At 40.6% G+C, this 17384-nt stretch overlaps 1 protein-coding gene across 8 annotated transcripts in view; it reads right to left on the reverse strand.

Moving 5' to 3' along the window:
- Nucleotides 1-17384, reverse strand: part of APP (amyloid beta precursor protein) — a 311691-nt gene that overhangs the window by 103635 nt on the left and 190672 nt on the right. For all 8 annotated transcript variants that reach the window (XM_086412582.1, XM_086412572.1, XM_086412568.1 and 5 more), the window contains one exon: nt 4856-4989. In XM_086412582.1, the coding sequence (XP_086268708.1) occupies nt 4856-4989 (134 nt within the window). The remainder of the gene's footprint in view (nt 1-4855; nt 4990-17384) is intronic.

Genomic DNA, 17384 nt, shown 5'->3' on the forward strand with positions numbered 1-17384 from the left:
AGAAGGCTGGAGTTGGGGTGCAGGGGGTTGGGGTGCCTGGGCAGGCACTGGAAATGCCAAGCCGTGCATTCAGTGTTTATTTTTTTATCATTCTTTTTGGGGGCCCCATTCTCTCATAAGTGGATCCTGAGGGCAATAAGAAGGTCCTAAAAGCTTCACAAACAAGCAATGAGACCGGACTGAAGTTTCAAAGATGTCTTTTCTGTGGCAACAAGTGTGGCGGGTGATACTCATCGTTCTTAATTGTGATTCTATATTGTTTGTATCTTTCCTAAAGAAAATCCTATTATTCAGAAGAACTGGCTTCAGGTGAAACCTCACTATTCCACTCTAGCTAGCTTTCTAGTTTATTTTTTTTTACTTTTACTTATTTTTTGGCTGAGCTGCACAGCATGTGGGATCTTAGTTCCTTGACCAGGATCAAACCCACACCCTTCACAGTGGAAGTTCAGAGTCTTAACCATTAAAGCACCATGGAAATCCCTAGCTACCTTTCTAGTTCAATTTGCTTTTAAGTTTTCATCATAGGCAACAACTATACCTGCACCTTATACTCTAGAGCCCAAGTACTGTAATTATGGGGTTTTTCCTTTAATGTTATTATTCCTGCTGCTGCTGCTAAGTCACTTCAGTCATGTCCAACTCTGTGCGACACCATAGACGGCAGCCCACCAGGCTCCCCCATCCCTGGGATTCTCCAGGCAAGAACACTGGAGTGGGGTGCCATTTCCTTCTTCAATGTTATTATTCCTAAGTAGTTCCAAATACTCTGATGACTCATTAAAAAAAAAAAGTGTCTTTCCAGATACATTAGAAGTTCTATGGTTAAATACAGGTTTTATTTTTATTTAGGTAGGTGAAGCCAACAGAGGAGAAGACCACTGCCACTGAAAAAACTTTAAGTCACAGTTCCCAAGAGGAGGTGACATGTCATGCCATGTGGCAGAGGGTCAGGGGGGTTGAGGGTGACACAGAAAAGCACCAGGGAGGTCAGCAGGCAAAGGGAGTGAAGGAAAACTGTGGGAGGAACCTTCACTGTGGCTTTTGTGGGAAGAAATGTGCAAGGCAGGGTAGGCAGGCTTAATGGGTATAAAACTGGCTAGTGTGAATACTCTGGATGGGCGCTGGGGTACGGGGGCTGTCCCGCATTGTCTGATACTTAGCCTTGGGGTGGGAAGGGCAGGTGATAGTGGACTGAAGTGTAAGAGACTGTAAAGAGGGTAGCTGAGGGGTACGGCCTTTGGATTGGTGGCTGTGATTATGAAAGGAGCCCTTGCAGGCCAGTCATCTGCTAACCCTAGGAAGTGGCCAGCCCTGGGAGGGACAATCTCCCTGGGATTAGGAAGGCCTCAGATGTCAAATCACCAGAAAACTAAAAAGGTATGACCAATGTCCTCTACTAAAGACAGATTATGATCTTACAAAATTTATGCCAGGTTCATGAATCTTGTTCAGTGTTTATCAAGAGAACTTTGAAGTATATGTGCTTAACATGACAAAAATCAGTCACATCTTCTGATATTTACAAAATATTAACACCAAAAAAGTGTGGTTGACTTTAACCTGAGATCTTTCTTCATTCACTCATGTATGTTTCTTAAATATAACTTTTCCTATTATTTCTTCATATAGACTACAAGTTGGAAAGGTGATTGGAAGTAAGTGATGGACACATATTTGTTTAATGACTGAAGAATCTAGAAAGGGCTAAAATCCTCAGTATTATCTACCTCTAATTGCTCAGAAGGTTAAGAATCTGAAAGCAATACAGAAGACCTGGGTTCAGTCTCTGGGTTGAGAAGATCCCCTGGAGAATTCCATGGACAGAGAAACCTGGAGGGCTGCAGTCCATGGATTGCAACCAACACTTTCACTTTCAATGCAATATCCAGCACCTGGTAGCAGGCATACCTTAATTTGTGGTTGGTATTACTACATACAAATTCTACAGGAGGAAATGGCAACCCACTCCAGTATTCTTGCCTGGAGAATCCCATGGGCAGAGCAGCCTGGCAGGCTATAGCCTATGGGGTCGCAAGAGGCAGACATGACTTAGCAACTAGACTACCACCACATATGAATTAGCTGTTTTGGATATGAATTTTTAATTTGTTTTGTTTTAGAAACAATGCGATTTTTAAAAAACTTTTTTTTTTTTTTTTTAATGGCAATTTTCCAGTATTCTTGCCTGTGAAATCCCATGGACAGAGGAGCCTGGCAGGCTACAGTCCATTGGGTTGAAAAAGAGTTAGATGCAACTGAGCATACATGCCAGACATCCTGAAATGTGAAATCAGGTGGGCCTTAGGAGGCATCACTAACAAAGCTAATGGAGGTGATGGAATTGAGCTATTTCAAATCCTGAAATATGATGCTATTAAACTGCTGCACTCAATATGCCAGCAAATTTGGAAAACTCAGCAGTGGCCACAGGACTGGAAAAGGTCAGTTTTCATTCCAATCCCAAACAAAGGCAATGCCAAAGAATCTTCAAACTACCGCACAATTGTACTCATCTTACATGCTAGCAAAATAATGCTCAAAATTCTCCAAGCCAGGTTTCAACAGTACATGAAGAACCGTGAACGTCCAGATGTTCAAGCTGGGTTTAGAAAAGGCAGAGGAACCAGAGATCAAATTGCCAACATACGCTGGATCATCGAAAAAAGCAAGGGAGTTCCAGAAAAACATTTATTTCTGCTTTATTGACTATGCCAAAGCCTTTGACTGTGTGGATCACAACAAACTGTGCAAAATTCTTCAAGAGATGGGAATACCAGACCACCTTATCTGCCTCCTGAGAAATCTGTATGCAAGTCAAGAAGCAACAGTTAGAACTGGACATGGAACAACAGACTCTTCCAAACTGGGAGAGGAGTACATCAAAGCTATATATTATCACCCTGGTTATTTAACTTATATGCAGGGTACATCATGCAAAATGCCAGGCTGGATGAAGCACAAGCTGGAATCAAGATTGTTGGGAGAAATATCAATAACCTCAGATACGCAGATGACACCAATCTTATGAGAGAAAGCAAAGAGGAACTAAAGAGCCCCTTGATGAAAATGAAAGAAGAGAGCGAAAACATTGGTTAAAAACTCAACATTTAAAAAAAACTAAGATTATGACATCCAGCCCCATCACTTCATGGCAAATAGATGGGGAAATAATGGAAACAGTGAGAGGCTTTATTTTTAGGGCTTCTAAATCACATTTTTGGGGCTTCCTTCATAGCTCAGTCAGTGAAAATCTGCCTGCAATGCAGGAAACCTGGGTTCGATTCCTTGATCAGGAAGATCCCCTGGAGAAGGAAATGGCAACCCACTCCAGTATTCTTCCCTGGAGAATCCCAAGGACAGAGGAGCCTGGCAGGTTACATTCCATGGGGTTGCAAAAGTCAGACACGACTTAGTGACTAAACCACCATCAAAATCACTGCAGATGGTGACCGCAGCCATGAAATTAAAAGACGCTTGCTCCTTGGAAGAAATCTATGACCAACCTAGACAGCATATTAAAAAGCAAAGACATTACTTTGCCGACAAAGTCAAAGCTATGGTTTTTCCAATAGTCATGTATGGATGTGAGAGTTGTACTACAAAGAAAGCTGAGCACCGAAGAATTCATGCTTTTGAACTGTGGTGTTAGAGAAGACTCTTGAGAGTCCCTTGGACTTATGGAGATCCAACCAGTCCATCCTAAAGGAAATCAGTCCTGAATATTCATTGGAAGAACTGATACTGAAGCTGAAGCTCCAACACTTTGGCCAGCTGATGGGAAGAACTGCCTCATTAGAAAAGACTCTGATGCTAGGAAAGATTGAAGGCAGGAGGAGATGGGGATGACAGAGGATGAGATGGTTGGATGGCATCACCTACTCAATGGACATGAGTTCAAGCAAGCTCCGGGAGTTGGTGATGGACAGGGAAGCCTGGCATGCTGCAGTCCCTGGGGCTGCAAAGAGTTGGACACAACTGAATGACTGAACTGAACTGAGCACACATGCACGATTTTAAAAAACCAGGGTTTTCAGGCCAGTGTAGTGAAAAAAGCATTGTACCAGGAGCAAGATACGCTTGGGTTCCAAATGTCTCTCTGAGAAGCCAAACTCTTGAACCTTTATTGCATTATCTATCATTTATAGGACTAGATGACTAATGGGACTAGATCATTATGATGTACTTTGGTTTTAAGCTCCTATAGTCTTATGAATTAACTCTGTAAGAAATGTTAGGCTCAAAGTTTATTTCATATGAAAATATTCATCTTTGCTAAAGAACATTTTAAGGGATTTAAATTTAGGACATCATGGTTATAGGACCACCCTAAACACAGAATGACAAAACCATCAAGAAAGATGTACATACAACTTAATTTGTGCCAACAAAATTTTACTATAGTGCTATACCAAGATCTTTCCTAGGTGGCAAGTTCAAGGACAATGCAAAAAACCCCCAAATCAGTGCCCTTATAGCAAACACTTAAAATATTATGTCTTTAAGATCTGGATCAAATTAAAGGCCCTTACCCCAGGGGGCTTCCCTGGTGGCTCAGTGGTAAAGAATCTACCTGTCAATGCATGAGATAAGGGTTTGATCTCTGGGTCAGGAAGTTCACTTGGAGAAGGAAATGGCAACCCAGTATTCTTGCCTGGGAAATCCCATGGACAGAAGGAGGCTGGTGGGCTACAATCCACGGGGTTGCAAAGAATTGGACATAATTCAGCGACTAAAGAACAACCACCACTGACCCCTTGGCATTCGTTAGTCACAGGGCCCCTGGCGAGACAGAGACGGGGCAAATCCAGATTTCCCAGTGTGGTAGGGCTAAAGGATGGAGAGCCACATGTACCTGGGACATCCTCTCGCGGTGCTTGGCCTCCAGCCTCTCCTTGGCTTTCTGGAAATGGGCGTGTTCATTCTCATCTCCAGGAGTCTCAAGATACTTGTCAACGGCGTCAGGGGTGCTGGCTGCTGTTGTAGGAACTATAACACAGAAGGAAAGAAGGTTTAAGGAGAGTGACAGAACATCCAGTCATTTCAAAAGAAAACCTTATTTTCTGATTGTTCCAGAACAAAGAATTTAGTAAAGAAGCACGAACAAGATGTTAATGCCGTTTAAAAGACCATGAGACATTTTGCAGCACAGTATGGGTGTCTTTCACCCCTTTTAAGAATAAGGTGAAGGAAAATCTGGAAAATAGTTCTTTTTTGTGATTTTAATATCTTTAAAATTCCCTGCAAAACAAGCATGCATAGAGCAAAAACAGTTGTTTAACACAGATATGCTGCATCAGATCCCTATGTTTTGAGACAGTAATGTTTGTAATCCTGAAAGTAAATGGTGGTATCAACATCACACCTTAAGATTTCTGAAAAGGGCAAGGAAATCTCAAAATAAGCATACTGCAGAATAACTGCACCTCAGAATGAAGAAAATCCTACACTGGATTTTAGATATCTGGTCAGAAAGTATCTGAAACATTACTGAAAAATTCATAAATGTCAATACGTTCATTTTTGAAATCACAAAAGGAGCTTTCTATCTTCACAATTTGGCAGTAGTCAACCAATTCATTACAGCAGTTGTCAAAAGGAAACTGATTTCTATTTTGAATTCCACTAAGACTGCTGAGGGATATTCCTGAATTGCAACACATACTGCTATATTATGTAGAAAAATAAATACCCATAAAATTGAAGAGTGTATGTACTATAAAGCAAAGATGTCTGAAGTTCATGAGCCGAGTAAATTATAATGCCTATACCAGCAGTTTTACAAAAGATCAGTAATGACTAGTGAGAATTCAGAGCATTTATGAGCCTATTAAAAAAAAAACCCAACATGAAAAGAAAACAAGATTTTGATTTAAAGAAGAAAGCATGTTCAACCCAAAAAATGAAATTAGGTGTTTTCACTATATTCTCAAGCCAAATCAATTTAAGTGTTTTATTCAAAAGATTAGTCAACCATCACCAATCTAAGTATTCTTCTTTGCTAACCTTACCTGATTACTTTATTATTATATTTGAGATCTAATATTACAAAAAGAACTTAAGTGAGAAGAATTAATTGCTAGCTCATTTTGAAGCTAAACAGTAAGATAAGTATCTTTTACACATGTTTGGAAGATTGAAGGCAAAAGGAGAAGCGGGGGCAGAAGATGAGATGGTTGGTTGGTATCACCAACTCAATGGACATGAGTTTGAGCAAACTCGGGGAGATAGTGGAGAACAGGGAAGCCTGGAGTGCTTCATGGGGTTTCAAAGAGTCAGACAGAAGTCCATGACTGAACAGCAAGGGGAAAAAAAACATCTGGAATGTTCCCATCTAAAGGCTCTAAAACAAGAACGCTTTCTTGTTACGTAATTAAATAATGAATCTAATCTTAAAGAGAGAACTATTCATTCTTATTTCTTCCCTTCTACTTCAATCACTGTGTAATAATTCTTTTCTAAAAAAAATAAAAGCAGTTTAGTTGTCAATCCAGATGTTTTTCTGAAGTGGAAGGAAGGAGGCAGGGCATATTACTGAAATTTTTTTTCCCCAAAATACCAGGGGATTTTTGAGTTGACTGGTCTGAAATTGGCAGAGGGTATATGTATTGAAAGACATCAGCCCCCATCTTCTGTGTAATAGACAAGGGAGTATGTATTCAGCCGCAAAAAGGAAAAAAGGAGGAAAAGAACACCAACTGTGTAATCGGGCACACCATGGTTTCAATCACAGCTTGATTCAGTCTTTCTTAGATGAGCTGTGACCCAGGGCAAGTGACTTAAGCACTCCATGTTCCAGTTTATTCATCTATCCAGCGGTGACAACATGCCAACTTATTAGGAGTGCTGGGAAAATGAGATGCCGCCCCACGTGTCTGTCACTCCACAGAAAGGGTGGTACACAGGGCGCTTCATTCACGTTAGCACCCTGCCCTTCTCCTTTGCTCACTGTTCTATCCTAATTCAAATCTTAGCACTTATCCTAACCACGGGAAGAACCAGCTACTTTTATTTCACATCTACTGAAAATGAATTACACATAGGACCATGAGGTACCATGGAGAGGAAAAAAAATATGTACTTTTCTAAAAAATCTTCAGTATGATTTGCATAAAAGGCTGAAATTACTAAAAATGTATCCTAATTTTTAAGACTGAGAAATAATTTTCAATTAAGTTTTTTTGGCTTAAAAAACAAAGGTACATGTTTTTCTGCATCAACTTAAGCAAATCAATATGCAATATGCATATATTGATATGCATGTCATGTCCCCACCTGACATGGAAGTAGTATTTAGCATTTTTCCCAAGGTTTTAATCATTTTCTCATCTTTGCTGACAGCAAATGAGAACAAATTAAAGTTCTTTTGGCATAGTATAATCTGGCAGAATGCTATAATTAGGCTAACTGTATTTTACATTTTGGATAAATGAAAATGTATAAAGGTTTAGGGTCATATTCACAGATCAAGATAGCCAACAGTTGTAATGTGCTGTAACCATAGCATGGCACCCTGTTTGGAAAACTGAAATTGTAAAAGTTACAAGTAGGAAGTAACTTATGGTTTTCTCCAGCTCTTATAATTTGCAGATCTACTGTTTTATGGAAAGAGAGAAACACTACAATCTGAATCCACTGTAATCTTATTAGCCTAAGTTGAAATGTAGCATTGTAATATTAAGAATTAAAGAATAATGAAGAAATCAGCAAGCAAGTTATATTAACAGGATGAAAAATATTTAAAGTACTAAAACAAATTTTGGGAACAAGGAAGTAAATACAAATCTTTTATTACAAATGTATTTCATTTAATTGAGGAATCTTTCTCAGTAAATCCTTGTTGCTGGCCCCTGATGCTTCCTTTGGTTGAAGACTTTAAGAGAAGCTGTCTTTCTTTCCTTTTCTTTTTAATTTTTTGGCCATGCTGTGGCATGTGGGATCTTAGTTCCCCAATCAGGAACTGAACCTGTGATCCCTGAAGTGGAAGCTCAGAGTCCTAACCATGGGACCACCAGAGAATTCTTTCTTTTAATTTTTAATTCAAACTTCTTAGTCATTCACACTTGCCCTCTATCTCAATTGGTGTAAGTCATTGAAAATTTCCTGTACTCACACCAATCAGAAATCAGATCACTGTCTAGTCAAGGAGAGATGAATGATACATCTTCATATTTTAAAATAAATGTAGTATACTGTTATGACCGCCCTGCAGCTGGTGAGGAGAAAGGGGAAAATGTTGCAAGTTTGTTCAGAGAGCTCAGCATCTATGTCCTTAATTTTCCTACATCCTACAGACATGGTCACACCAGGACTGGCCATTATTTTGTGATTGAGTCCATGGTAGAACAGAGAGATGATAAGAAGCATGGCAGGCAGGGGCAGGAAAGCCTGTGCCCTACTGCCCCTACCCTTTCAAGGTGCTTCCTTTGGGGGAAGGAACATCAAGGAATGTCAGGAATGTTCCAGGCCACAGGGGAACAGGAAGCTGTATACCACTGGTCACTTAAACCACTTTAGAAAATAGAAACTAACTGGAGAGTTTATTTTTGTTGCATTTTTTAAAAAACAAAAAACATAAAGCAGTTATCCTGTTCAGAGACCTCTGAGATTCCTTAAAAACTGTGATACAGGCTCAGATTTCCAGGTTGGCCAAATAATAATATCCTCCATTCATTAGTGTCTACTGTGCTACGGACTTTACTGTGTTCTCATTTAATGGGTGGGGAGGAAAAAAACATTAGCCTGTTACACGTTTATTGTGTAGAAAGGAAAGACTATCAACAACTTATTCACATCCCTAGACACACACAAGTAAGTCTGAATTCAGGATTGGGTAAACCATGAAGAGGCTATAAAGTTAATATTTAAGCAGTAAGGGGCTAATCCATCGACATGTCTGGGGAACTGGGAAAGGTTTGGTTTGTTAATGAACAACCTGTATTGGCAAAAGATATGCTTTGTTATGATAACCGCTAGCCTATTTTGTAACAAATAGTTTCCTGCTCTGAATACTATCTGGTGGATGACCTCCAACCAGCGTTCAGCAGCAGCAGTAGGGCTATGATAAACAGAGGTCAGGAGAGAGAGCTCCTTGAGCTTGAATCTGAATGATCTTTTAGCCTGTGGCCTCTGTTCACGCTCCTTCGTGCCTCCTGCAAGCATGCCCACTCGGTCTATTCGCCCTTCTGCGGAAAATCAGCCTTAACCATCTTCAGCTCTAACTTATGACTTCCAGCTGCCAAATCATTAGCAGCCCACTCAATCATGTGCATAGGCATTTAACTTTTAAGGGACCTTCATATTGCTTTTCTTAGTCTAGTCTCATCACAGCTTCATAGAATATAGTTGTATTCCTTTTAATACTAAGAATGGGTGTCTAAAGTAATACCAAATAAAAACACGAAACAGAAATGCAGTTTCGATTCATAGCATGTGACTGCCACAGTCTGAAACATCCTGCTTCCAAGAATTCAGTGGCATTCTGGGTGAGTAATGCTTTCAAGAAGGTTCCTGTTGTTTTTCTTTTTTGCAACCCTGGGAGGTTAGAGGTATCTGAGAAGCCGCATAGCGGCTGGGATGTAGACTCCGCCGTCTTGAGTGTGTGCCTGTTCATTTCTTTATTCCTCCACTCAACAAATCAACAAATATTACAGCCCCTAAAACCCATGGCAGAAACCAGTGAGTGAAACAAAGACCGTTTTCCTGGTGGAGTTACAGTCTAGTGAGAGAAAAAAACAGCAGGGTACACACACCAAGACAACAGTAAATCACATTGTGACAATGTGATCTGTATTGTGAAGACAAAGAAACAAGAGCAGGGTTAAGGAAAAATAGGAGTGCCAGGAAGGTGGGGGGAGACTGCAGCAGTAAGTAGGCGGCCAGGCTCGGCCTAATTCACAAGGTGAGGTTTACACGAAGAGCTGAACTGAAGTCTTATTTCCGAGTTACCTGCTGGAAGAACAGGCTGATGAAGAAACTAGCGCGAAGGCCTTTGGAGGTGAGTGTGCCTGGCAAATCCCAAGAGGAGCAAGGTCTGTGTGGCCAGAAGCGAGGAAGCAAGTGAGACAGGGCGAAAGGAAAAGGCGACAGACTATGAAGGGCCTTGAAGCCACGGTAAGGACTGTGAGAAGCCCACGGGGGTTGTCTGGAGGAGAGAAGACTGGTGTGATGTGTTCTAAGAGGATCATTTCAGGGACTTTGCTGGTGGTTCAGTGGTTAAGACGTCACCTTGCAATGCTGTGGGTGTGGGTTCGATTCCTGGTTGGGGAGGTAAGATCCCACATGCCCTGGGGCCAAAAAAAAAACACAACATAAAACAGAAGCAATATTGTAAAAAAAAAAAATCCAATAAAGATCTTAAGAAATGGTTCACATCAAAAATAAATAAATAATAAAAGGACTGTTTTGTCTGCTAAGGGACAAAGCAGAAGGTGATCTTTCAAGAGTATTAATAAAAGATGAAGATGAGGATGGCTTGGAAAGTTAGCAGGGAGGTAGTGAGGGGTTCTCATGGAAGGTACCGCCAATGCCCACATACAGAGCCATGAGAAAGGGCATAGGTTGGCTTCTTTTTCTCACCCCTGAATGCTGTTTCCTAAACCACAGACCACAGGTAACCTAATACTAAAGGTTAGTATTGTTTTCACAAGTCGGTGAAGGTTCACTTCAGTTTTGATAACGATGCATCCATGCCTATCACAACATTTCCACTTCACACTGTAATCTCTGTTAGTATCAGCCACAGCTCTACTTTTTGAGGGGGTGAGGATGGTGGGGGAGAAAAGTGGATTTGCTTTCAATTTATTACAAACTCTGGTGCTGCACCCGATGTTCCTGCCACAAAACTCCACTACCATCATTGGTGACATGGTGCCAAGGAAACATCTTCATCCCTTTGTTTCCTCCTAGAAAATTTAATAATTTAAAGGGAAGTTACTTCAAATAAAGATGCCTATTGTCTTTGGATGTGGTGGCTGTTGTTCAGTCGCTAAGTCCTGTCCGACTTTGCGACCCCATGGACCGCAGCGCGCCAGGCTTCCCTGTCATTGACCATCTCCGGGAGTTTGCTCAAACTCATGTCCATTGAGTCAGCAATGCCATTCAACCATCTCATCCTCTGTCGCCCCCTTCTCCTCTTGCCCTCAGTCTTTCCCTGCATCAGGGTCTTTTGCGATCAGTTGGCTCTTCCCATCAGGTAGCCAAGACGGGATGTGGCAGAGATCCCTTTCTTAGCACAGATGGAGAACCCCTGTGTCAGGGACACAATCAAATTTAGCTACAAAGGCACCAAATGCTCATTTATGCTCATTTTAGTTCTGATTTTGTAATCACTGCATAATACTCCCTGTCATAGTCATAGTAAAGACAGCAAGAACTGGGTATCAGAGACATGGCCCTGATTGTGCAAAATTGCCCTGATCATTTTGATATCTGTTCATTTCCTCAATCTCTAGGGGTGACACATAATTTTAAGGCACAGGATACAAAAGGAGAAACCATCTTCAAACACTAACAACTATGACTACCTCTCTAAGCAGACACCCATGAATGGCATTTAGTCAATATATACATGTTAGATTCTAGCAAGAAAATTTGGTGGGTCTCCTTTCAGCAGCAAAAAGGCAATTTATCTCTATAGCATTGACAACCCAAGATAAGAGTAAATTAAGACCTACCCAGTCACTGCCCTATCACTGAAAATCCTATTTTATATGGAGCTAGCAATGCAGTCACACGAACTGACTGTGATTTATATGATGGGTGGCAATAAGGGTAATTGATATGTACGGAATAAAAACCTGTAAAGGAAGATTTGATGAAAAAATTTCATCTCGCAACATGGCAGAGTATATAGACTGCCACCCCAACTTTAAAAAAAAAAAGAAAAAAAGTCTATTCCTCCAACTGCAAAATAACGAAAATCCCTAATGCCTTCTAAGCTCAAATATTTATCAAGTCCTAGTTAGATGAGACATATATAACGTGCAAATAAAGTTTGTGATCTTTACATGTGATACCGGACTCTCTACAAGAAAAAAAAAAAGAACAAAAGCACTTCCATGGATATGCCCTTGTATCACGCTTATTTTATAGTCAGTGCAATCATAGTTGGCAGGTTATCGATGCATTGTGTGGACAGAAGGTAATAAAAATGTTATCTGGGCTGTGTTTACTCTAGTCAAGCTTTATTTCTTTTTTATGTCTTATGGACAAGTACTGACGGGGGAATTTTGTCAAATATGTGAAATGAGATGAATGCTGGTGTGATTTTTGTTAATATTTACACCCTATTTAGCGCAATGCACCAAAACCTAAGAGCAAGTTCAGTCTGAATCTGAAAACCATGTGTGAAGTCACAGTGACATTCGCTGGCATTCGGGACATCGTAAGCTTCAGTTACTGTATTTTTGTCAACTTGTCAGAGCTGGGCTCCATTTCATTCACAGTGGACCATAAAGGGATGACCTTCCATAGTCACCTGACGCTCAGTAGATGAGTTCAAAAAGTCAAGATCTTCAGTATTGTCCACTTTCATAGAGACTGTCGATCTCTGGGTCAGGAAGATCCACTGGAGGAGGAAATGGCAACCCGCTCCAGCATTCCTGCCTGGGAAATCTCATGGACAGAGAAGCCTGGTGGGCTACAGTCCATGGGGCTACCAAGAGCTGGACACAGCTGAGTGACGCACATAGCCATGAAAGCCGATAGAGTTCTTAACCTCTATGGAGGTCTTCAGGATAAAACTAGTTTCATTCTTTGTCAGTCTCTCACAGCAATCTTTCCCTTCACTTGTGCATTTTGTTTTATTTAATTCTGGCACATCCTTGAGTCTCATCATATTGATTAAACTGTCAACTTATTGAAGGCAAGTATTGGGTTAACTTTGCTGGGGTCCCTCGAAATTAAAGTTAGTAGCAACATGTCCCAGGCTCAACGGACTTATTAAATCAGGCGTTGGCCTGCTGGTCTCTTTTGCTAAATAAAGTTTTATTGGAACACAGCTGTATCTATTCATTTACCTATTATATGAGAATGCTCTCACACTATTACTGCCAAGTTGAGTACTTATAACAGAGACCATTTGCCTGCACAACCTAAAATATCGACTCACTGGCCTTTTATAGAAAATATTTGCTGACTTTCTTTTCCCTGAATTTCATACAATTTTTATTATGGTAAAATATACATAACATACTATATACTATATTCACATAACTTGGAGGTTATTTTGTATGATGACTGTGATCGAACATAATGTACATAATTTTAATTTATTTATTAAACTTTTTATTTTATATTGGACTGTGCATGTTAGTCACTTAGTCGTGTCCAACTCTTTGCAACTCCACGCACTGTAGCCCGCCAGGCTTCTCCGTCCATGGAATTCTCCAGGCAAGAATTCTGGAGTGGATTACCATTCCCTTCTCCAGAGGAACTTCCCAACCCAGGGATCGAACCCTGGTTTCCTGCCTCACAGGCAGATTCTTTACTGTTTGAGCTATAGGGAAGTCTTCTATATTGGGATATAGCCAATTAACAATGTTATGATAGTTCAGGTGGACAGCAAACAGACTCCGTCAAATATACCCATGTATCCATTCTCTCCCTAATTCCCCTCCCATCTGGGCTGTCACATAACATTGAGCAGAGTTCCTTGTGCTATATAGTAGGTCCCTGTTGATTATTCATTTGAAATACAGCAGTGTGTACATGTCAATCTCAAACTCCTTAACTATCCCTTTTCCCCATTGCTGACTCTTACTGAGCTATCCACTTCTTCTTTGGAAAGAGCTAAGGAAGAGAGCACACATGTAAGGGCATTTTTTATTGTTCTTAGTAAATGAGTTTTTTTTTTTAAATGCTGGTTTGCTGAGCAAATCAATTGTTTTCAATCTTTGGTTTTTTCACTGTGATAGTCTGGTGGAAAAAAGCATTGCTTTTATCATGACAATTTCTGGATACGAAAGACATGGCTTCTCATACTTGTCAATGGAACAGAATTTACTGGCACTGATGTAGCACATAATTTAATGCACCATTGTATCTTTTAATGCTTTTAATTGTTTTTAGTAATGCCTGGCAGTTTCATAAGAAACATCAGAGTTCCATTAGTATGAGAGAATGTGCTAACAGGAACTAATATTTGCTCTTTCACAATCAGAAGAACAAGAATGGTGAAGAACAATGTTTCAAGTCTGGCCAAAGACGAGATGGCCTTGGCTTTATGACAGGGCACTGCAAAGCTGGGACAGCACCTTCTATTCAAAGGCCACACAGGGGTTATCCACTGTTTGCAAATAGCGTCTAAGGCAATAACCTCAGAGTTTGGGGACAGTGGTTTGGCCTTATCTGATGTGTTCCAATTCCTTTTATATTCTCTGGAAGTGTACTAGTCTATTTTTGTGCTCTCTGGATCATTCTGATGTGCCTAGAAATCAATCTTTACCCCAAACCTGCATGAGGTTAGAGCTAAACCTTTGCACAGACCCTATGGCCATGAACACGATCCCAAAGTGCATTTTAGATGTCGAGTAATCTGTGTAGCAAGGCCACACGGCGTGTCTACAGATGGCCCTTCTCTACCATAAGTTGGGATTCTATGAAACCAAGATGAAACAGAAGAGGTAAATCATGCACACGTCCAACCCAGGGGGTTGCTGGTTTATTCTCTGCTTCTCTAGCAGTGCTTACACTGAAGTAGAAAACTCAAAAGAGCAACTGCATCCTTGCCCTTGCGTGCATGTGTGTTCAGTCACTTCAGTTGTGTCTAATTCTTTGTGACCCTATAGACTATAGCCCACCAGGCTCCTCTGTCCAAGGGATTCTTCAGGCAAGACTACTGGAGTGGGTTGCCATGCCCTCCTCCAGGGGATCTTCCCAACCCCCAGGGATCGAACCCAGGTCTCCTATGCCTCCTGCACTGCAGGCAGATTCTTTTAACATTGAGTCACCTGGGAAGCCCAACTTCTCCCTTAACTTGCAAATACAGAGAGCTAGGATAGTGGAATAACAAACTGAATTTCATAAACATCTTTGAGAACTGGAGGCTTCTGACATTCTGACACTTCAGCAATGCCCTCAAGTTTATGGAAGGTTTACCTGTTTCCACCAGCCTGGTTATGTCTGAAATCAGATGTGGGCAAACTACTAGTCTAAGATCGGGGGTTCTCAATGGGGTGCCATTTTGTCCTCCACAAGGCACTGTGGTGAGATCTAAAGACATTATTAGTTATCACAGCTGGGCTGGTGTCACTGCCATCTCATGGGTAGAGGCCAGGGATGCTGCTAAATATCCTCTAAGCACAGGACAGCACCCACAATGAATTAAATGACCCCAAATGTCAACCGTGTTGAGGCTGAAAGACCTTGAGTTAGATGTCGTTTGTGCCTCAATCCCACTGCAGGGGAAGGGGCCAAAGATGAGTCACTGGTCATTCCCTTTGGCCAGACCCTTTGGTGCAGCTGGCTGACTAGAAATTGGCCTGGCACTCTTTGAGATTAAAAGCATCTGTTTGCCTTTTGAGAAGCAGTCTGATGGGAAGAGCACTAGGGAAAAAAAGATCATACTCTCACATTTGAAACATGAACTTATCAATAAATATTTATGCAGAAACTTTATTGTTCATAGACACTGCACTGGGCCAAGTGAATGTGAAACCTTGGCATTGTCCTAACCCACAAAACCCAGGTTTCGTAAGATTGTAATCCCAATGCAAAAGGGGTTTTTTAAAGGATTCAAATCCATAAATTTATGAGTAAAATCAAAGTTCTTAGCCTCAGGTCTCTACCCTCTCTACTTGTAGTTTATTATTTTTAAAAACATATTGCATTTTTCCCTTTATTTTTGGGCTGCATTGGGTCATTTCTAGTTTTGGCATGCAGGATTAATTGCCCCATTTCATGTGGAATCTTAGTTCCCAGACCAGGCATCGAACCCATGTGCTCGTCATTGCAAGGTGGCTGTTTAACCATTGGGCCAGCAGGGAAGTACCTCTACCTAGGGCTTAGATTCTCATCTATGATAACAAAACCAAAAAAACATTCAAGTATCTCTTAAAATCGCAGTGTTCAAAAGTGGGTTTTATGACAAAGATTTAAAATCTAGAAATGCCTAATTATAATAATAGGAAGTGTTGATAAGAAAATTACTGTATTCATAATGAAGACCATCATACTTTTTCTCCACACAAGCAATCATCTTATCAGTTTAACTGAAGAGCTTTTTCTAGCTCGTTTCACACTTATTATTTAACTAGCAGCAACTCGGACTGAGACGCCTAGAAGACCACCCACCTTTGTGAATCGCGATGTCCTCCAATTAGCCCTAGGTTGGTGAAGCAGCCAAGAGCAAGCCTCAGCTGTCGAATCAAACAGGCTTGTTCACCTTTCTCAGTTTGGTTCATTTTCTCCAACTCCAGCCTGCTAACTGCATTTGACCTCCAGATGACCATGAGATTTTCAATTCAAATGTACAGCTTCGCTATAAATAAGACAGCGGAGCTGTGCAAGCTATAAATAACTAGAAATTATATGCTTTCTCCCGGCTGTTTGCACTAGCACTGCAAAACCCTTCACTTTCAGTGATTGAACAGCCTCTGTAGGTGGACAAGAAAATATAGCTGCCCTAATCACTTCCCCTCCTAGAATGGAAAGGTGTTAGGATCCCAAACACAGTACAAGTAGATGGAAAAAATGACTGGGAAAAAGAAAATTACAACAGATAGTCAATGTCTGCTGCAAAGAGCTGAGAAAACAAGTACTCCATGAAAAGAAATTTATCGAATGATAATGCTCAATCCCAGTAATGAATAAAAATAGAAAAAGATAATTTTTTATATGCTTAAAGTGATATAAAATGAAACTTAAAGTAAACATAATGACTGTTTTTGTAAAAGGGTGGGAAAGATTTAATTTATTGATTCAGGCTGTATTCGTGGCATTTAGGAAAAAATGATTTTAATATTTGTCATCCATTTCCCACAATTTTCTGTGCTCTTAAAATGTGCTTCTATTTGCTAACCTAGCAAACAGTATCAGAAACTGTTGGCCATTTGGAGCAGAGGTCATAGCCACAGTATCATTTAGGTTTAAACCTGGTCCTGCCACCTGTGATGCTATGATGGCTGGGGACAAGTCACCAAGTTCTTAAAGCTTCATGTTTTTTCTTGCATGCTCAAAGGAAATGAGGAAAATGGACACAAAATTCCCAAGAAAAGAGATGATCTATGAAAAATGCCTCATAAAATGCAACACTCTTTGCAGCTCAATGTACTCTCAATCTCACAATATAAAATCTATAGTTTTTCCTCCTTCTTCTGTGTCTAGCTACTTGCCATACTTTCAACTAAAATTTATCTTTTTAAAGACAAGATCATTAGCTTCAT

The sequence above is a fragment of the Bos grunniens genome, chromosome 1 (genome assembly GCF_055505025.1).
Source record: "Bos grunniens cultivar Pamir isolate PY7600 chromosome 1, Bosgru_T2T1.0, whole genome shotgun sequence".
In the NCBI taxonomy this organism is placed as follows: domain Eukaryota; kingdom Metazoa; phylum Chordata; class Mammalia; order Artiodactyla; family Bovidae; genus Bos; species Bos grunniens.